The sequence below is a fragment of the Malaclemys terrapin genome, chromosome 2 (genome assembly GCF_027887155.1).
Source record: "Malaclemys terrapin pileata isolate rMalTer1 chromosome 2, rMalTer1.hap1, whole genome shotgun sequence".
In the NCBI taxonomy this organism is placed as follows: Eukaryota; Metazoa; Chordata; order Testudines; family Emydidae; genus Malaclemys; species Malaclemys terrapin.
In genome coordinates this window covers 213,026,688-213,049,664 of record NC_071506.1, presented here as the reverse complement: position 1 = coordinate 213,049,664, position 22,977 = coordinate 213,026,688, and the positions used below count along the sequence as shown (strand labels likewise).

Here is a 22,977-nt window from a genome sequence, read left to right as displayed (position 1 = left end):
ACCAGCAGCTGAACCTGCACTCTGGTCACTGCAAATCAAATTAGTTCCCCTGGAGAGGGCCTGATTGAGGGAAGGAATAGCTAATTACTAGGTCAACCTGGGCTGAGCTGGCCAGCACTAAGGAGCTAATTAGCCCATTAACTGCAAGAGTAGAAAAGGAACACAGGGAGGAAGTGTAAGTGACCTGGAGACTATACAGTATATTTTTGGCTGACTAAAATCAAGGGAAAGCTAGATGAAATTACTATAAAGTGGGTGCACAACTGGTTGAAAAACCATTCTCAGCAATTATCAATAGTTGGCTGTTAAACTGGAAGGAGGACATATTTACTGGGATCGCACAGGAGTCTATTCTGGATCCAGCACTAGTTAATATTTTTACGAATGACTAATGACATGGAGTAGAGAGTATGCTTATAAAATCTGCAGATGACACCAAGCTGGGAGAGGTTGCAACTCCTTTGAAGGACAGGATTAGAATTCAAAATGACCTTAACATATTGGAGATTTGGTCTGAAATCAACAAGATGAAATTCAATCAAGTGCAAAGTACTTCACGTAGGAAGTAAAAATTCAGTGCACAAATACAAAATGGGTAACAACTAGCTAGGTGGTAGTACCGCTGAAAAGGATCTTGGGAGTATACTGGATCACAAACTGAATATGAGCCAACAATGTGATGCAGTGCAAAACAAGGCAAATATGAATTTGGGATGTATTAACAGCAGTGTTGTTATGTAAGAAACAAGATAATTGTCCCATTCTACTTGGCACTGATGAGGCCTCTGCTAGAGTAATGTGTCCAGTTTTGGGTGGATGTGGACAAAGTGGAAAGAGTCCAGAGAAGAGCTACAAAAATGATAAAAGGCTTAGAAAACTTGACCTATGAGGAAAGGTTCAAAAAGCACACAAAACACATTAAAGGCTGTTATAAAGAGGGCAGTGATCAATTATTCTCCACATCTACCAAAGGATAAGAAGTAATCCCCATAGTCTGTAGCAAGGTAGATTTAGAGTTTTTTCCTAATAACTAACATAACTATAAGGATAGTTAAGTACTGGAATAGGGATCCCAAGGGAAGTTGTGGAATCCCTATCACTGGAAGTTTTTAAAAACAGGTTAGAAAAACACCTGTCAGGGACAGTCTAGGTATGCTTGGTCCTCAGCATGGGGAGGGGAGGAAGGACTACATGACCTCTTGAGGTCTCTTCCAGCCCTTGAGTTCCTATCCTGCCAATCCCCTACCAATGCTGTACTTTGTGAACTGATTTTCCTACAATACGTATTGATGAAATACACAGATGAGATGCTAGGTCAATAGTGCAATAATTAACTGCAGAAGAGACATGTGCAATTTAATGCTTTCCTCTGATTGTTCAGGGATCAATATGAACAACAAATAATTCGGGGTCATCGATGGCCTAGAGCAGTTTCCTAATGTAAGAGGCTCCTCACACTTCATCTATGTTATTCATTACATCTGTTAGACGTAGGGTGACCAGATAGCAACTGTAAAAAAAACGGGATAGGGAGTGGGGGGGGGGGGCAATAGGCACCTATAGAAGAAACAATCCCAAAAAACGGGACTGTCCCTTTAAAAACAGTACATCCTAGTTAGATGGGGACTAAATGTTTGTTCTGATTAAGGCATACATGGCTGCGGTACATCAACAGCTACAATGATTCACACTGTGAAATCATGAAATAGTGGCACACTAGAATCTCACTCCTATGGTCTCATGAGTGTTTAAATCATTTGTGCTACATTGTTTGTTTGACAATCATTGAGGAGATCTATCTAAAATATATTCAAATTGGAAAAAGCACAGAGAAGGCCAACAAAAATGATTAGGGTACGGAATAGCTTCCATATGAGGAGAGATTAACAAGAATGGGATTGTTCAATTTGAAGAGAGACAACTAAGGGGAGATATGAGAGAGGTCTATAAAATCATGAATGGTGTGGCGAAAGTGAATAAGGTGGTGTATTTACCCATTTACATAACACAAGAACTATGGGTCACCTGATGAAATGAACAGACAACAAATTTAAAACAAACATAAGGAAGTACTTCTTCACATAACACACAGTCAACCTCTGGAAATCATTGCCAGGAGATGTGAACGGCAAAAGTATAACTGGGTTCAAGAAAGAATTAGATAAGTTAATGGAGAATAGGTCCATCAATGGCAATTAGCCAAAATGGTCAGAGACGCAACCCCTTGTCCAGGTGTCCCTAAGACTCTGACTGCCAGAAGCTGGGACTGGATGACAGGGAATGGATCACTTGAAAATTGCCCTGTTCTGTTCCTTCCTTGTGAAGGACCTGGCCATGGCCGCTGTCAGAAGACAGGATACTGAGCTAGATGGAAAAAGGAAAGAGCTTTGAAATCCTGGGATAAAATATATTGTAAATACAAAATTACTACTACTGCTAAACTACTAATAATTTTTAAGCTAACTCCAGCTGTCTGAAACATTTAACTATAAAAGCCCCACCATCCTGCTAAATTAAGAGTCATTTACTCCCATGGAAGTATGCATTACAGGAGCTGCAAAACCCACATCAGATTATTTATTCACTGCTACTATCTGCATTCCCTCAGAAAAGGGTGTAACATCCCTTGTATCAAATCCTTCACAAGTTTTAAAGCTTCCTTTTAATTTTTAAAGTATCACCTAGAAATATAGACATCTTTTTTTTAAAGTTAGCAGCCATCTGATAATGTAAAACAAAGAAACATACAACCCACAACAAAAGTTTCAACCCTATATTCTTCGTAAAATTAACCAATAAACCTAATGCATAGGGCTATCAATTCTGCATCTTCATGAATTTTGCTGCCTTGCAACAAAACAATACATCCCAATATGAAAGGAACCTCAATGATTCTATGCTAGACAAACATTGCCTTTTCACTAAAATATGCTCAGATTTTCTGCCCAATGAAATGTCTGTTTGGTGGCTCTTTGCAACATATAAAACTGTATAATTTAAGAAACGGTTACTTTTGCTCCCCCCATCCTTGCAAATTTAAATCCCAACGCCATTCTATTTCATCACATCCTCTTTTTTCTTTCCACTAAAACATCAGCTGTCATTAACCAAATCTTGGTATTGTGGAAACATCAATTTTTATTTGCAATGCACCTCTGCTACTCTCATTCAGAGTGACCTTTTAGGTAAGGAAACTGCTAAACTGGTTACACTGTACAATGGTTTCATCAGGTAAAGCACTTTCTAGGTGAAAGCTGAGACACCTCATTTCACTTGTAAACCACATTCAGAGATGATGGGATAGCACAGAAAGCAACTGTGCACATGGATTTCCAGCAACATCGCCTCTTGCATGCTGATTTCTATCACTCTGTGTGTTCGGCTCATCTGGTTAATATTTACATGGAACAAAGAAACAAGACAAAAAACCAACACCACAACACTGGATGGCCTTTGCCATCTCCAGACTGGATGTTGTAGAGTCAAAATACTCACCTACAGCATTTGTATGAAGGGATCTTATATCATTAAACCTCACACTTATTTAAATTCACATAGAAGCTTCTGTATTTCCATATTATTATTCTTTAACATACAGACTTATTCTTGTTTTAAAATAGTAATGAAACATCCTCGCCCTCCACAACAATATTATTGCGATGAGCTGCAAGGAAGAGGTTTCACAATAACCATGGGAATATTATCAATGTATTCCTGACACAATCTAGTTCCAAAATTCATTATACACTATGCAAATAGGCAACAGCAGTGCAACAAATCTCTCGGCAGTCACCAACAGAAACAGTCACTATGTGTTCAGAGTCAAGGCTGTTAAATACATCCTGGTTTTATGTGTTCTTCAACGCACGGGTCATAACATAGTTACAGGATGAAATACAATCATTCTGTTAAATATAGCAAGATGATGTTTGCTATCTACTGTACAACTGTCTGAATCTTGAAGTATAGCAAAATTATTTCAACTGTCTAGTGCACTGTCTGAAATAGATGCTTCTCATACACCGAAAAAAACCTTCTCTAAATTTAGGTATATTCGGTACCTGTGGAGAAACCTGTGTATTAACTTAAAACTATTCAAAATACAGACATAGGTCAAATCTGAGATTTGCAAATACAGGTATTTGCAAATTGCAAATACAGGGGAAATTACCTTTCCAACAACATACTGCAAAATCTAAAACTCCGAATAGTCAAGTAGAAGTTCAAAGACAACTCCCTTCCCCTCCAAACACACACACACCACTTTTTAAAATATCTGTTAATGCATACGACACGTTTCATTCCACATTCTTTATGAAAATATGCTTATGATATGAATACGACATAACAGATATACTTTATGCAAGATGGCTCATGTGAGATATCATTGGAAAGGTTATGATTTATTGAATGTGATTATCCAATTTGTATGCCTGTATCATTTCTGTATCTGAAGTTAGGAATATTGACTATGTATCTATATTTCAACTATGTTACTTTGGGTGATGCCCACTGCTAACACTTCGGGTACAACAATGGAAAAGCCAGACAGGGCTCATGGCCAATCAGCGAGGACAATGGACTGTAGAAAGGGACTCATGGACGCTGTAATCCTACAGAGTCAGGTGGTCTTGTCACCTGATACTAAACATTACCAGGGACTTCTTGTAACTTTCCACTGGAAGAGAAAGGGGGTCAAGTTTGGGAAACAAAGGATTCCCGCCTCATGTAAGTCCTATTTAAGGGTGGGGAGGAAGGCAACCAGGACTCTTCCTCTCCATGGCCTGTCTGCCCAAGAAGAAAGACTGGAAAAGCCATGTGAAGGGAAGGAGGGGGGAGAAGTCCAGACGGGGGGTGGGGGAGGAGAGGAGTCCAGCCTGAAAAGGAATATAACTGGAACTCTGAACCACAGAAACTTTGCAACCTGCCTGCAACAGTATCTAGGGTGAGAAATACTATTTGTAACCAATTTCTTTAGTGAAACTAGATTAGTTTGCATGTTTGATTTCATTTGCTTAGTAATCTGCTTTGTTCTGTTTGTTACCCCTTTTACCACTTAAAATCTGCCTTTTATAGTTAACAACATTTGTTTTGTTTATTATTAAACCCAGTTTCTGTAATTTCTAACTTGGGAGGGTGGGGGGAGAAGTTGTGCATACCTTCCTCCACATTGAGGGAGGAGGCAGATTTCCTAATATATCTTTGGGTCTGCACTCCAAGGGAGGTGGACACCTGATTGCTGGGACAAGTCCCTTAAGCTGAGCCTTCCCAGAACTGATCTCATTGTCTGTTTCGTTCTGCAGTGGAGCAGACTTAATAGCCTGACTCAGCAAGACAGGTAAAAAGGGTGCCCAAATTGGCATAACAGGCGGGCTCAGGAGTATCTCAGCACATCAGGTGGCCCCTAATGTTGCATGTCTGGAACTTCTGGGAGACTTCAACAGTCCCCCTGCCAGCCACCCCAAATCCTGAGAGCACCATGTGCACTGACAACAAGTAGGCTAAATCTTCTGACCTACCGTGATTTATCACAGGTGCTTTCATTAGTATTTAATACAGAAATGAAGGCTATGCCTACGTAGGGATACTCAGGGAAGTTAATCCAAATTAACTCAGAGGTGTGAATTTATAGCAGGCAGTTAGTTACTGTATTAAACCCCTATGCATTAAAATGGCCTTAATTCGGTTAAGTTTAATTCACTTTAAGGCCATTTTAATTCTGAATGAGAAGTGTCTCCACACAGGGGTTTAATGCAGTTTAACTAATCCACTTCACCTTCATACCTTTAGTTAATTCAGATGAATTTTCCTGAGCATCTTCATGCAGACGAGCCTGAAGTTTCACTGAACACTCCCCTTCCACTATGAAAAATAATTCATAACAGAAGGAAAAATTGAAGAAATAAAGTCATTGAAGATCTATTGGCTCTAGTAACTCACACCCTCCCCCCTACTTCACCCCATTACTGAGCTATTGGAAACCTATCTCCCCAGCTTCTCCGGGACTCCTTCCTGACTCCCATTACCCTATATCAGGGGTCGGCAACGTTCGGCACGCGGCTCGCCAGGGTAAGCACCCTGGTGGGCCGGGCCAGTTTTATTTACCTGCTGACGTGGCAGGTTCGGCCGATCGCAGCCCCCACTGGCCGCAGTTCACCGTCCCGGGCCAATGGCGGCGGCGAGAAGCCGCGGCCAGCACATCGCTCGGGACGGCAAACCGCGGCCAGTGGGGACCGCGATCGGCCGAACCTGCCGCATCAGCAGGTAAATAAAACTGGCCCGGCCCACCAGGGTGCTTACCCTGGCGAGCCGCATGCCGAACGTTGCCAACCCCTGCCCTATACATTGCAATGTAAAAATAGTATCACACTGCCTGAAACAGGGGAAAAAAACGTGAAACAGAAGTATTATTGCAGGATTTAGACTCCAAGAGTCTTAAAAGCAGTAACATTTGTTTCAAGACTTCGATTTTGCAAAAACTAAACAACTGAAAAGTATTAATATTATTTTCTATTTGATTTTGTTCTTTATTTCACTATATTACTTTGCTACTCCTATTGTAGCTGTGAAGTCACCAGATAAAAATTTCTTTGGAGAATCACTTACCAAAATCCATCACTACCGGCATCTACCTTGTTAGTACATTTCTTAATATCTCAGCAATACTTACCTAATGCAGTGATGAGAAAAAACAATTATTTGTTATTAGTTCTCCTTATCCCTCTGCTTGGCGGTTAACTAGGACCATAATTTTAAATTTATCTGGGACAAAACACTAGACAGCACATGTAGATGGTATTATTTATTTGTAGTACATGTAGTACTGTAGTTGTGACCCAGGACCCCATTACGCTAGGTGCTGTACAAACAGAATAATCCTGAGTAGCAAGAGGATTCACCAAGATGCTCCAATACATATTTTTTGTTTAAATAATTCATAGAATCATAGAAATTTAAGACTGGAAGGGATCTCAATAGATCATCTAGTCCAGCCCCCTGCACTAAGGCAGGACTAAGTATTGACTAGACCATCTCTGACAGGTGTTTGTCTAACCTGTCCTTAAAAACCTTCAGTTATGGAGATTCCACATTAATAGCGATCCAAGCAGTACTTGTCAATCCAGAGCATACATTAATGACTTATAATTTGATAATGTTTTCTATATTTATTAATCATTTTGATCAATGGATGAACAGGCATGTTGGTTCTATTGCAAACCAACAATACAACGTGATGGTGGCCTCATCTGACTTGCTATAAAGATTGAAAAGGTACTATAGCCTAGTGGCACCTTAGAGACTAACAAATTTATTAGAGCATAAGCTTTCGTGGACTACAGCCCACTTCTTCGGATGTAGTTAGTCTCTAAGGTGCCACAAGTACTCCTGTTCTTTTTGCGGATACAGACTAACACGGCTGCTACTCTGATACTATAGCCTAGTAAGACTTATTTAAAATTTATTTCTTCATCTAACAGAACCCAGGTAAAAGCAGATTAAAAGGTTTAACTGAAAATATACAATTATTCTATGTTCTTCTGAAAACAGTTTACAGTAGTTTCCCATACTGAATTAAATATTAACTCTAAAGAGGATTATTTGTTTAGCTGTGATACAATTGTTACTGTAAGGTACTGTAATAAAGCTGTCATATTTTAGCAAGTACAATGTGACTAAATTTCTAAACTGCAGATTTTAATAAGTCTCATAAAAATAAAGGCACACATATTATACAAGATATATGTATACTAAAAATGAATAAAAACTGGACAATATTCTCAAACACAAGTTCCATTATTTTAATTCTCAAATTAATGGAAGCAACAAATAGCAAGATTAAGATGAAGGGTTTTGTTTTTTTTAAAAACAAAAACAAAACAAAAAAACCTTCATCTATGATTTTCTGTGGGGTGTTAACACTAACACCCTCCCAAAAAATAAAGCAAAGCATATTTCTTACCTTCACCTACCATAGAAACACCTATTGACATTCCCATGAACTTGCTTTTGGTCCATACATGGGCGTTCACACACATTCTCTTCTCCTTGCATTCACAGTAAAAGCATGATACTGGTGGGTGATGGGATACTTGTTCAGCTACAAACCTCAGCTTGTAGCACTCTGATTGGTCCTGGCCAAATTCCTTGGTTTGGTCCTTAGAAACTACAGAGGCACTGTTAGTTCTGAATGATTTCACTTTGTCTTTAGGCACATCCCATGAGCAATGAAATGATTCACCAATGATTGGGTTATAAGGTTTCTTGGCAACTGCTCCCTTTCGGCCTTCATGAAAGGCTGTTAGATAATACTCCACAAAGCAAATAATTCTTTCCTCAGGAGTGGCTCCAGCTGCAATTGACAAAAACAGGTCTGGATGGGCCATGAAATTTGCATACATCTCCAGCAGAGATCTTTTCTCCAAAATAAATGTTGGAAGCACCACCTGTATTCAAAGCAGACAAAGGCAGGTATGATTCCCAATGATTATACTACAGGGATAGTAAACAGTTAAGACAGCTGTAATTTTAGCTGAGCCAAGCTTCATGATAGCGGTTTCCCCCATCTCTGCCAGAGAGCAATTTCTCTTGGAATACAGTATAAATAACAAATCAAAGAAAAATTAGCAGTCTTGATAGCTGTACAAGCTGCTTCCGATTTCATTATGGTTTTCAATGACAGACCAAGTGACATGGATCCGCTATTTCCCCTTTCTCTCTGGTCAGCTAATAAACAAACCACTGTTCTTAGAAGCCTTCATTTTTTTAGAATGTGAAAACAGTCTGGTACAAGTTAATTGAATTCTAACACCACACAAATCTGAGCTGAATTACTATTAACTCTCAAAAAAAAAAAAAACCAACAACAGACTTCCCAGACTCCCAGCCTACTGAACATTTCAGAGGATGATTATATAAATAAATGTGCCCCAGTTTCCAAATGGTTAGTGAGAACATAAAATCATCTAATTAACATTGGTTGTAAGAGTAATATTGTTTTGTTAATAATAGTTTTACTGAAAACTATGACGATGCACTGAAGGGCAGCAGAGGTCTGTGCAACACAGAATAATGTATTCCTCCTCTACAAAGGACCACAGGAGAGAAGCTAGTGAGGAGTTACAGCTAACAGGGGAGACATACAATACATTATCTACATGGCTTAAAGTGCACTAGAAGTGCCAAATCTGTCCTTGTCACTCAGAGAGACATTTTTCCACTATCTACCATCACTGACAGGGAATATGTTTGGAGCCTCAGGCAAATCAGGAGCCAGGCTGCTGCAGAATGAGTATTGATTATCTCCAGGAATACTCCCAAGTAAATACATTCGTGGCCTTCTTTCTACACTCATTCTGGCAAATGAATTTCAACTTTACTCTCCTTTGAATTCCCTCCTTTCTCCATCACTCGCCCCTTTTCAATTAATTCTTCTGCCCTGCTCCAAGAATCAGGCAAGGACAGAGTGGTACCATCCCCATCTCGAATGTAAGGAACCTTGCCTCTCCCTTCACTGTTATAAAATCAGACTAATGCACAGTTTAAGCCTTTTTAGTGAGTAAAGATAATGGAAACTGTCAGGTATTTATTTCCATTAAAATGATAAAGTTACAATTAACCCACAAATATTTCTTTGAATGGATTCTCTCAATGACCCAAACCCATACTGCCATATGCTACTCTACAATAGATTAGTGTTTCATACGTGAATCGGAACGGCTGCTATTCAGGCAGCCAGAGATTGGTATTGTTGCAAAGTTACTGTTCATATCCAAGAAGAAGGGAGACAGCTACACTGGTTTAAAGGGCTCTGCTAATGTATTAATATTGTGCGCTCTACTCACATCTTTTATTGACCCTTTCATCATTTTTGGCTGTTTTAAATATATCATGCAGAACTGATGGGACATTTTTCTTCTGGGTCTGTACACCCCTGGGGACTCTATCAGCAATGTGTCTCCTACTGGACTTAGGCCCCAATCCTGCAATCTGTTGCATGTGTTTGGATCTCTGCATGCAGCCCTGCTGAAGCTGCATAACCCACCCCTTATATTGTATTGGCTTACTTATACAAAATAATTCAATAATGAAAACAAATAGTACTGGTGGATTTTTTTGTTTGTTGCTTTTTAAGTTTGATTCTAGCTTTGAAGAGTAGTTTGTGATGATCTTCTCCCACAATATCAAAACTGGTTTCACAGATGAAAAATAATATTTTAAAACATTCACTTTCAGCCCAAATATTTATTGTCTGGTATAATTCAAATAGCAATTCATCACAGTTGCTACCTGCTTCAGTGACTTAGATTTATTATATTAAAAAAAAACTTTAGCTGTACACCTCAAAAAGTGTGTGCATCAAAAGGAGGTTGATAGCCTTTAAAAAAATGGGTTTAATGTTCTACAATCCCCCAGAAAGTTGGTGATAGTTCAACAATGTATTCATTATGTAGATGTCAAGGAGGGGAGGAGGAATGCAAAGCCATCCTTTTGGTAAACCACCGCCTTCCCTTTTGCCCAAGTGGCTGCATCTGATAAGAACAACATTTATTTGCACAGATCAGAGGTCAGGAGGTTGGAGAGTGGGGAAAATGAAGGAACACATTTAAAATGTTGCTGATTTTGTGATTACATTTTAAAGCTGAAAAGATTTCATCCTCCGAGCTTGCTTGTCAATATCCTGGTGTTCATTTCCATGTTCTCTACTGCTGGATATATCCTCTGGAGCCAGCTGCTCCACAGAAATATGCCAGCATAACTGCTTAAATAGGCATTAAAAATACTCAATGCTTTCATTATAATTTCAACTGCTGATTAAAACATTTGAGAGGTAGAATTCTAACTCAAATTTATAATTAAAAAAAACCAACAGTTTACAAGAAAGTATTTAAATTCCTATATAACCAAAAAGGCTCCACAGCTAACAAAATAACTAAATAGTTTCAAAAATGAAATCTCTGGAGCTGAAAATGATTCAAGTTTTTGAGCTTTCACTGAGTGATTTCATTAGGTTTTAAATCCATGTAACTTTCAAGAGTTCTAAAAAATATCTGTACAATGTTCTCTTGAATATTGAAACTATATACTATATACTTTGTATTTGACACTACCATGCACGAATATAAATAGTCCAAAAGATTCTGATCAATTTTTGGAGTTGACCCTCATGCTGAGAGATTAGCCTTTAACCATTTATACAGTTTTTCCACAGAAACATATAGGCGTGTGGGAGGTTTAGGTTGGATATCAGGAAAAACTTTTTCACTAGGAGTGTGATGAAGCACTAGAATGGGTTACCTAAGGTGGTGGTGGAATCTCCTTCCTTAGAGGTTTTTAAGGCCCGGCTTGACAAAGCCCTGGCTGGGATGATTTAACTGGGGATTGGTCCTGCTTTGAGCAGGGGGATGGACTAGATGACCTCCTGAGCTCCCTTCCAACCCTGATATTCTATGATTCTGAGTATTGGAAAAAACTATTGTCTCTCTCTGTATCTCCCAGTGCAGGAACATTCTCCATGCATAGTAGTGATCCATGTGCTAACTAAAGCAACACAGTTTTCTCCCCTTTCCTGGGAGAATTCCACAGCCTAACACAACGCACTGCCCAGATATTTTACAGAATTAGGAATGAGAATATTTACACTAATAACTGGAGCCATCCATGGCACTCCAGACACGTTTGTATCTGCATAAAAGGGCAAGGCTGTCTCTTCTTCCTTTCACTTTGGGGGACCCTGACAAATAAAAAATTGCAAATAAGTTTAAATAGAATGATTGTGGATTGCATGCTCAGGTAGTATAAGTTGTCTGCACTAAAGAATCCACTAGTCAAAGCCCTAGAGGAATGGCAGTTCTTGCTACCTCTTGGAGTTTCACAATTAGAAGAAAGCAGTCTAATAGGTGTTCTGCTTTCCTCCTTGGGGTTGGGGGAGAGTGGACTGACCCAGAATAGGATTACAATCTGCCTCTACAGGATTTTATGAACCCATCTACACTTAATGCCACTTCAGGGTAGCCAAGACCATAATGCTTTAAAAAATTTGTTTAAAACCGCCACTAGATCCAAGTGCCAGTTGGAGAAAGTAAGTGTGCGACTTCTTAGGACCAGAAGTATTTATTTCCTCTGCCACTGTTTGCTGTGGGGGCAGGATGTATTGATTTAAATCAAAACAATGATTTAAAATCAGCAAGCAGAAAACCTTAATTTAAGCAGATAAGGTGGGTAAGGTAATATCTTTTATTGGACCAACTTCTGCTGGTGAGAGACAAGCTTTTGAGCTCACAAAGAGCTCTTCTTCAGGTCTGGGCTAGATCTTCCCAGACCCTAAAGAAGAGCTCTGTGTAAGCTCAAAAGCAGAGGTGACATGTAATGGAGGCCAGGGGAGGCTAAGCCTCCCCAAACCTCATGCTGCTCGGGACGGAGGGGCAGTGGCAGATTTGGGGCCCCCTGAAAAATCTCCCCCTGCCATGGCCCCAGGGCTGGAGGATCTCTCGCTCCCTTCAGCGGCTCCAGGGCACAGTGGCGACACAGCTTTTCCAATCTTGGGGAAGCGGGGGGAGAGCGAGTGGGGGCAGGACCTCGGGGGGAAGAAGCAGACTGGGGGTGGAATGGGGGCGGGGCTATGGGCTCAGTGCTCCAGCCAGGGCATAGAGCTCCGCCGCGGTCCACGCCTAGGCTGAGAGCTTGACCCCAGCTGGGGACAATCTCTCAGCCCCCCACCTCAGCCAGGGCCATGGGGTGGGGAGGGGAGGGCTGACCAGCAAATGGGAGTGGGGCCTTGCCTGGAAGAGGCAGGTAGGGGGCTAGCCTCCCCAAGGGGAAGCTTTACCTGCCACCCACGCTCAGAAGCATGTCTCTCTCACTAACAGAAATTGGTCCAATAAATGCATTACCTCATCCACCTTGTATCTTTAATATCCTGAGACCAACATGGCTATAACACTGAAAACATTAATTTAAATAATCAATTTTAATCTTATTTTGCATTTGTACTTTTTAGTTATTTTCCTAAATAAAGGTTGATTCTCATTGGTGGTTAACAATTAAAATATTGATTTACAACTAAAAATAGCATTTACTCTAAATTTAGTGCTTTTTTTCCCTAACCAGAAGGATACTACATATATTTATTTAAGCAATTACATAGCTTAACTTCAATTATTTAGAGTATTTCTTTAGACACTTATTATGTTAGATGAACTAGTCATTGAGTTGAAGTCGTGGAATAAACTGAAATGAATGAGCGCACCGCACCTTAAGCCTGGGGGGGCGGGCATTGTCCAGCTTGCCAGGAGAAGGGGAATAGCGCTTTATGGGTGGGGGGGTAGGAGAGGGGCTCAGAAGCTGCTGGAAAAGGGGGAGCGGGTCAGCATGGCAACACTGACTCATCCCCAGGGATTGGAAGAGCTGGGGAGTTGAAAAGGGACAAGCCTGGCAGAAGCAGCCCCTTTTTCCCAGACCAGGTGGAGCAGCATCCATCTCCACTTCCCTTAGAAGTGGCAAAATACCAGGTTTGGTCAGGACCTGAAGTAGGCATTCTGCTAGCCGCTCCGTCCTCAGGGGGCTATGAAGGAATTTTTCCCTCATCACTAGATTGGCCTGGGGGGGGGGGGGGGTGTCACCTTCCCCACAGCAGCTTCAGGGAGGGCTTTGCTATGGTGAGTAGGGAAGGGAGTTAGGCTACGATGTCGCAACTCATTCAGTAAGTGTGGGGCGGCTGTCCAGTGCAGGTAGTCCCCAGGGAAGGTACAGTGACCAGATAAATGGCTTGGTGAAGGCCTTAAAAAGGAGGTGTTTGTTAAAGGAGCAGAATGGGGGGAGGGGAAGGGGTTCAGGGCTCCTGTGACTAGCATGACAGGAGCCAACCCCCCTTCCTTTATAGCCCACCTTAACCCCTGTAACCACATGGGTTGGCTGGGGACCAGGATGGAAAAACGGGGGACTGGCATAAGCCCTCGGGTAGTTATTGAAATGATCATGGGGTTACTTGCACAGTACATTTTTATCTGCTGGGTAGTCCCAGACATCTAATAATAAAGTTGCGGCCTGATTAAAACCATATCAAGTGTCTCCTGTCCTCCTTTCAGTACAGCTGGACAAGAAAGCATTCTCTGTGCCTACAGGAAAAGCTACTGCTGTCAAAAGCTGGTTTAACACTTCAGCATACTCTGGTTCCAGGTGCTTAGCCAGTGACGTCTCCTAGTTCAGTGATTTGACTTTCTTTAAAACTTCCAAGCAAACGTTTTTTTTTTTTCATTTAAATGATTTTTATAGATTATAATAAATTATGGCAATTTGTTTGATAATGTCAAACGTATTTTTAAATAGATTTTTTTTAAAAATGTGTATTTATAATATTAAACCATTTGTTTTAAATACAAATTGGAGTTTTTTTAAATTAACATAATCGATTTTTATCCATTGCTGTGAGGCAATAGAGTTGGGCTGCCATTCTACTGAAGGGGGAAGGGAGTATCTGGCACAGCCACTTCCCACTGAGATGATAATTCACTGTTTTAAGAGGGACAGAAGCATTTTACTATTTAAAGAAGTTATTGTGGGAGTAAAAATAGGGCACATTTGCATCCCAGTGTTAAGTTTCAAGCCAGATGTAATTTGAAAAATAAGCAAAAAGTTTTGTAACATGGGAAAATAAACTACCATGTCCATTTATGATGAATGGATTTATTTTCTCTCTTCTGGGTTATGGCATGACTTTGTCGCTGTATATGTTGTCAGCCATTTACTTTTAGGATAGCAAATAACTGGGAAGAGAGGGGAGGATACTAGGCACTGCAGGAATAGTACCAAAAGTTGTCCCAATTGATCTGTCTGATGGAATGTGTGTGACTAATAACCCAGCTATCCAAATTACAAGACAGAAATGGCTGTTGAGAAAGTATTAGGCTAACAGTAATTTCTGTCATTTTTCATTAAAAGCCAAAGAATGAACAAATTTCAAAACTTATTTGCACAATAAATCTACTTTAAAAAGCACATTAAAGTGCAGCCTAAAAACCTTGATCCAGCTAAAGCCTACACTGTGATCTACCAATGCAGAGCCATGAACCCACATGCAGCGCTTCTGATTGCTGTGAATGTCCACGTGACTGCAGGAGCCTGCTCTAGCAAAACCCGATGTAATCAGTGATGTCAAGTCAAGACAGCACGTGCAATATAATCCTTCAATATGAAATGGGGCAGCACGTCTCATTCCAGCAGGGAGCACCTCTGCAACATTAAAGTGCTGCTATTATCTTCTTAGGAAACTTGAGTCAGTTTGTATGTAGCCAAAGCTAATATGCCAACATAAGAAACCAGTCCTTAGAAAAGGGAAAATATGCTGTTATCTTTCATATGGCTCAGGAATTTTATGATAAGTCTTTCAGGAGCAATTGCCACTAAGTATCATACAACCATTCCTAGTTTATGAAAGCAACTACAGAAAAAGCCCTGGTGAAGTAGGCACTGGGAAATTCCAAAACATTTAAAACTAAACTGAAGTAAAAACATCTTTTGATTTTAACATCAACATCTGTCACAACTGGCTCCTGCAGACCCAAAAGCTGACCAGTATCAAAGTTACCTGGGATTTGACTTTTAGAGGAACGGTTAAAAATGAAATAAGTACTGTCACTAAATAAACTAGGCTTTGTTTCTATACAGGCTAAAGGTTGCCTCCCTGTATCAGTCAGCAATCTAGACAATTAAAAATAAATAAATAAAACCAACCAACCAGTCAGTACTTTTTTTTTTTTTTTAATTCACAAATGGTTAGAAAAGTGAGATGTGCCCATGGTAACACAATGAACTGACTGATACTCTTACTATTTGCATTCATGCATCATATACACTAAAAATGAACCTGACATGGCTAAACAAGTTTCTTATTCTTCATTCAGCATAAACATCTATATACACACACATTAACATTTTGCCAATATTAGGGTCAGATGCCATTCATCCGTGTGCTCGAAAGTTCACATAGCCCCCTGTAATACTCTGTCAATGTGATCTGAGATCAAGGTCAGAGAATAGATTCTTGTAACCTTCTTTATTTATTTATTTTTGCACACTTAGGAATATTTACATTGTTACAAAAAACAAACAACCCACAGCCTACAACAAATTATTATCCTTTGGGGCAAAAAATCCTAAGTATTTGATTCCCACAGTGGATGAGAAGTGGTTGATCAGAAAAGAAGATATTAATGTTTCACTTGATATAGCCTCAATTTAATGTTCCTCTCATTCATCCTATTTTGTATTTGGGGGTTTTGTGTGGCAGCACACATACAGAGAAGGGACTGGAAATTTAAAGAGAAATCCCCCATCACCATCTCTAAGAAGCTCAGAGATAGTTTGATATATTAGACTGAAATAGTTTTACTGCCTCCTCAGGTGTTTTTGTGGGGTGATAAAAGTCATCTAGGTTACCAAAAGTAGAAAATGGTTTACAAAATAGAAGGTGTTAACAGTGGAGGTCTATGAAGCTTCTAGATCTACTGTAAGATTCTGAATTCAAAATAGAAATGTTACAGCATTTATACCAGACCACTAAAGCTGAAGAGCCCTAAGAGGCTGAAGAATGCAAAAACCAACCAACAAAAATACAAATAGTATACAGGTCTAGGTGTTTCTCTCAGCTCTAAGAAATTGGAACAGAAGTAATTTAGAAATTAAGTGGTGAAACTTTGGTTGCACTCAGAAATAAACGTTACTGGCAGTACAGGTATCTGATATTATTTTTGCAATGGATTAAAGGACTATTTAACCTTGAAGTTGTCTTGTTCATATTATTTTGTCTTATTATTTCCATCATTTTAGGAGAAGGAGGCATTTAAGCAAGTATATGAGGAAAGGATAGACCACACTGGGCAAATCCTTTATTTCAGAGAAAAATAATACAATGTAAATTAATAAAAATCTGTTTCTAAGATCAAAAGGAAAGCAAGCCAAGCTTTTTTGTATATCCACATGCCCTTGAGAAGAGCTCTCTTTCATAATTACTCTACCTTACAGACAACTCTCCGACCTTCCCATACTGCTTTTATTTGTGGAGGAAACAAGTCAGAATAAATTCACTTTACTTATTTCACTTCTTTGACAACAAACAACAACAAAAAGCTTTCTGTAAGGGTACTACTCCATGCCATTAGGAAAAAAAAATCCTCTCAAAGCCTATGTATCCACAAGAGATAAAATCACTAGAGTGTGGAATACAAAATTATTAACGGGAGGAAGTTCTCATTTTCAAACTATCTACAAATTTTCCAACTCTGCAGGGGCTTACAGAAAATCTCTCAGGTGACACCTCTACAACAAGATTCCTTTTTATGAGGGGAAGGAAAGCTCAGTGGTTTGAGCATTGGCTTGCTAAACCCAGGGTTGAGAGTTCAATCCTTGAGGGGGTCATTTGGGGATTTAGTTGGGGATTGGTCCTGCTTTGAACAGGGGGTTGGATTAGATGACCGCTTGATTCTATGATTTTTTTTATTATATTATATTATATTTGAATGGTTTCAGAACAAAGGAATACACAAAGTGTAATCTTTTGTAATATGACTGTAACATGAAGAGTAGTTTTGTCCTGAGGGGTCATAATTTTGTTATAGTAGATTGCCTGAAGTCTTCATGTGATCCAAAGGTATCTGATACCAAAGTACTAATTTAACCCACCTTCCTTGTTCCTTAAATTGGAAGCCTTTAACTCCCAGTGTTCACTTTGTCTTTTTAGATGCAGGTGAAATGAAACTGACTATGGGCTTAATCCTGCATTTCTTGCACAGCCAATAAACCCATTGCTTTCCTGGGTGTTTTGAATGTACAAAGAATGCAGGATTTTGCCCTGAATGAGCACTAAGAAAAGGCGATAAAGACCCTGGCCTTGCAAACATTTATGCACGTGAACAACTTTACTCACATGAGCAAACATACCAAGTCCAATGAGTCTACTCACACCATAGTCATAGGTGCTGGAACAATTTCTATAGTGGGTGGGCTGACAGCCATTAAACAAAACTGTAAACCCTGTCTCTGATGGAAACCACTTCAAAACAGGGGGTGCTGCCGCACCCCCAGCACCCGTAGTTCCAGCACCTATCAACATAGTTAAGGATGTGTAAGTGTTTACAAAATGAGGGCCCTAAAGAGCAAGACAGAAATTTTATCATGGCCTCTATTCTGCTCTTGATGACTATAATGGGACTAAAAGATTTGGTCAAATGAAACTGTGAGCTGCCCTGTGGAAACATTATACCACAATTCCAGATTCGTTTGGCTTAAACAGTCACTGTCCCAAATGCAATGTGAGGTCTTGTTTTGAAGCCCACAGTAAAGTCTAATTTTCTAAGACAAATACAAATCTGTAAAGCTCCTCCACCACTGCCTACAAACAAACATACATTTTCCTCTCCTTCATTTTCTGCAGTTCCTGCTGCTATAATTTGACATGAAAAGCCTGCCTAAGAAAGCTGATCACCCTCCATACTGCCCCAGGATGGGACCACACTTTTGAAAAGAAGCAAATCTATGAAAACTATTGCTTAAGAGTTTGCAGAATAAGTTGAGATCAGAAACAAAATAGTTTGGGAGGAAGAACTGATTTAGTAAGAAAGAATGAGTGACTAATATAGATAGATATAGATAGATAGATATAGTGTGCCTACCCTGGTTAGATCCATGCCAAGTTTGAGCTGTGAGATGAGATGAAGAATTATGCTACGCTGATCTTCCATGACTCCTAAATCCTCCTCTTCATTATCTTCAGTATCCGTCATCTCATCTTCAACCAGGATCAACTCAGGAGCTGAATGCTAAAATGAAAACAATCACCAAGCATCACCAACTGGATAAACAAGTAGCAATATATGTCATGTACTTATGCATGTTTAAAAATGGGGATAGTTCAGAGCACCCAAGGGGGCCCTTCACAAAAATCCACTTAAGGCTGTACTGCAACTTTGATGTTTCAGTGGCAACAATGGTGATCATTAGCAAGTATTAATTCATAAATTATTATATAATATTTGTATTGCAGTAGTTCCAGTCAGCAACAGGGGCACATTGTGCGAAGTTCTGATACAGGTATACAAAAGCAAAATGCCTTCCCCTCCAGAAACTTCTTTTCTTTATCTATTAAACAACAAGCATAGTTGAGAATCAGCATCCTCAAGAGAGTTTCAATTTGCTAAACCACTCATGTAAATAAATATCTTAAGAAATCATAATATTAAGGACTAACTTCACATCATTTTTCCCCTCATTCATCCCAATTGCTCAACTCTGGAAATCATAGATCAAGTAAATTTTGAATAAAATGCTTATCAATGCTAATTGGACCATCATAGTCAAGAACTTTCTATAATGAAGGTAAATTAGAGTCTAATCAGAGGTATATACATTAATGTGAATTTTTCTGCTCGTTGCAGTGCTATGAATTCGTGGCATGGTGTTCAACATTTAGCTTGTTTGTGTTCAAGACACAGGAGCAATAGTATATCTGCCCATTTTCCACATATAACAGTTGAGGATTAACAAAAAACAGAAAAATTATGCCATCTCCTTCCAAAGTGTATGGTGTGGGGGGGTGGGGGGTGGAAGTATAGTAAATTCTGCAACAAAACATAACACTTTCTTACCTCTTAAATTACAATATATTCATAAACTATGTCTGGGTGGTAATTATTTAACTCAGTTCTTTTAATATGGAATTCACTCCCCTTGGTGGTTCATCAGAGCCAGAGTCTAACAAGCTTCAGGGCCAGGACATGAATTATTTGGGTTTGCTTTTACATGGTGGTTCTTTTTTTTGTTTTTGTTTATATTGCTGAAAAATTTACAAGACAGTTGTTCACATTTCTTAAGGCAGCACCAATGGTTCTTTACTGCTAACTCTGGTGTGTAGCTGTCTCTTATATATATTTAATTTTGTAAAAAAGAATATCACTGCTGCAACGACAGTTGCTCTATTATATAAATCCCTAAATAATTTTAAGGAATTACAAAAGACAGGCGGTGATGATTTTTACAGCAAAGTCTAAAACATTCCAAGCAAAAGAGAAAAAAAACGGACATTCTGCTTCTTCTTTTATTGTACACAGAATTGGATTTTAAAACAATTTGCTTGGAAGACAGTCTATAATCATGCTAGAGCCAAAAATCCCTCACCTGGCTTACAATATTAACATATACAAAGCGGGTCTTATTTACCAGTATTCTACTGGCTAGTCATTATTATGTATAGATGTTTCCATGATTTGGATCAGGCTTCTTTTTTTTTATTGAATGCATGTTTCAACAGCTGTCCTCCAATATAAACCATTACTAGAAAATCTCTGAACTCAAATTAGCTATGTTAATTTCATCTGGTGAAACACCACTAGAACACAGAGCAATTAAAAAGGTTCTCTGTAACTACTCCATCTAGAAAACACTATATAATTCCAAACCTGGTAAACTATAACCTTAACAACTGTGGAGGCTTTTGAAAGGGCAAAACAAGCACTTTTCAACACTCAGAAAAATGTATAGCATGATAAGTCACCCACCACTAATCAACTAATGCATGATTGACAAATTCAGTTTCAGTATGTTAGCACATAATCTGACAACACTTATTATACGTGATCTAATTCCATAATCATATAGTAGATGCAGAATGCTGCAGCCCTACGCTGTTATGTACGTAACTGAATTTCATCTGCAGGGGCTGTGGGGAGGGGTCTTCAGAACTTACAGTAGACGTTTCTACAGCAGGCTTGCCTTTCATCCAGCTTGACCTCATCAAGAGTACTGTGCTACCGTTATCAGTACTGCTGCTCTTGCTGCTAGCTCGGTTAATGGCAAGCAAGCTAGAGCTGGAATTAGTAGTACTAAGAACAGGCAACAGAACCTCCCCTCTCTCCCCCCCCCCTTTTTTTTTTTAATTTCAATTGAGTTTGAAAGAGTGTGCGGATGTCAATCTGCTGCCTGCATTTCTAGTCACATGACACTGAAATCTGTGGGCTTAACTGCAAATAATTCCCACTGAAAAGATGCTGCTGCTGTTTCCTGAAGGATATCCCAGGGGGCAGCTTTCTGCTTGTATTTTTTTAAAGTTTCCCCAAGCGCACATGGGCAGACAACAGCCTAGCAGGAGAAATATATTTATCTTTCATTTGACAGACTAGTAGGTAACAAGCTCTCAAGCAACACCAAAAAACTGTAACTAAGCTTTCAGTTAATAGAATACTGACAGCCATGCAACCCTCAATAGTCAATGAAAAATTACGGACTACACTGGACAAGAGATTAAATTACTGACCGAATATATTGAGACTTTTCTTTTGAAAATTATATATTCCTCCAAGTACACAGTTTTCAGATTTTCATTCTTCATCAATTCAAAAATGTTACTAACCAAATATCAACTGGCTACTGTTTCTGTTCCAATTTAGTGCAATGGTACAACACTGTAAAATGATATTTGCCTACTCATTTGGGGTATTTTTTTTTAAATGAACAAGAATTCTTTTCCTGCACATCATTGTTAAGTTGAATGAGTAGATTTTTGAACCTGGGATTCTACACTTTTAAGGGTGACTTTGAAGGTACAGTCCATAATTAAGGCTATGTTTTAGTCACCAGTATTTTTAGTAAAAATCATAGACAGGCAGTAAACAAAAAATCATGGCCTGTGACCGGTCCATGACTTGTACTATATACTCCTGACTAAATCGTGGGGGCCCCCCCCGCTGGTGAGGGGGAGGGAGTTGGCGGGGCTGGCAGGCTCCCTACCTGGCTCCGCGCCTCCCCAGTAGCAACGACATCCCCCTCCCTTAGCTCCTAGACAAAGGCGAATCCAGGCAATTCTGCACACTGCCTCCGCCAAGAGCGCTGATTCTGCAGCACCCATTGGAACTGTGGCCAATAGGAGCTCCAGGGTGCAGTGCCTGCAGGTGGAGGCAGCACACAGAGCTGCCTGGACATGCCTCTACCTAGGAGATGAGGGATGTCACTGCTTCTGGGGAGCGCCCCCCCTGCCCCCAAAGTAAGCGCCACCCAGAGCCCTCACCCCTTCCCGGGCCCCAACCCCCAGCCCTGAGCCACCCACCCAAACTCCTGCTGCTGCTGCTGGGGGAGGGGAATGCGGTGACCTGACTTCCCCAGCAGCAGCCGGTGCAGCTGGCCCAGGGGCTGCCTGAGCTCCTCAGGCAGCCTCCCGGCCAGGCGCACCAGCCACTGCAGAAATCACAGAGGATTTCCATACATTCAATCCATAATCAATACAACTTTCAATGTCACGTGAAACTAGTAGATTATGCTTAATATTAAAAAAACCCTAACATTTCCCTAATTCTTTTTTAGAATATTAACCTTTCCTCTGTGGCATGAGAAGAATTTTTACAGTGGGAGTGCCGAAAGCCACTGAACAAAACTATAAACCCTATATATGATGGAAACCACTTCAAGCCAACCCCTGTTCCAGCACCCCTGCCCGTCCTCACACCACATATGCAGAGACAGACTACAGTTTTCAGTGAAAATGAAGAGCCCCTAACTTTGTAAACTGCTCTAAAAATAAAGTGTGTCAATATTAACCTTTTATCCAGAGTGATCAGTAATGAAGCCATGGAACTATTTTAGTTTTCTACTCCTTTTCATTCTTTGCTAATGAAGGTTAAAAACCCAGCCAACCAGGTGCCATTTTCATTACAGAAAGTGAACTGCAGTCCTCTTCGGTGCAATAAGCCACATCCTTTAAATACTGTTTCCTAAGTGTAGGTGAATTGCCTATTAAGTGCCTTGAACATACAGAAGACTTTTTAAATAAATGCGCCAACAACATTTCTCCAAAAAAGTACTTGGTGAAGCGGTTATTGTTTAACCAGATTCTAGGGCATGTGTGCATACAGCCACAAAACAAAAGTACGTTGCATCAATAAAATGTTAATAGCTAATCAGGTTTTTATTCTTTATCTTCCAACAAAACAAACACAC

General features: G+C 39.8%; 1 protein-coding gene across 1 annotated transcript in view; it reads right to left on the bottom strand.

Annotated features, from left to right (window-relative positions):
* OSBPL10 (oxysterol binding protein like 10) overlaps window positions 1–22,977 on the bottom strand; it is a 179,707-nt gene that overhangs the window by 20,307 nt on the left and 136,423 nt on the right. The window contains exons 7-8 of the mRNA XM_054019842.1: window positions 18,666–18,812; window positions 7,961–8,444 (exon numbers count right to left, since the gene is read on the bottom strand). Coding sequence (XP_053875817.1) covers window positions 7,961–8,444; window positions 18,666–18,812 — 631 coding nt within the window. The remainder of the gene's footprint in view (window positions 1–7,960; window positions 8,445–18,665; window positions 18,813–22,977) is intronic.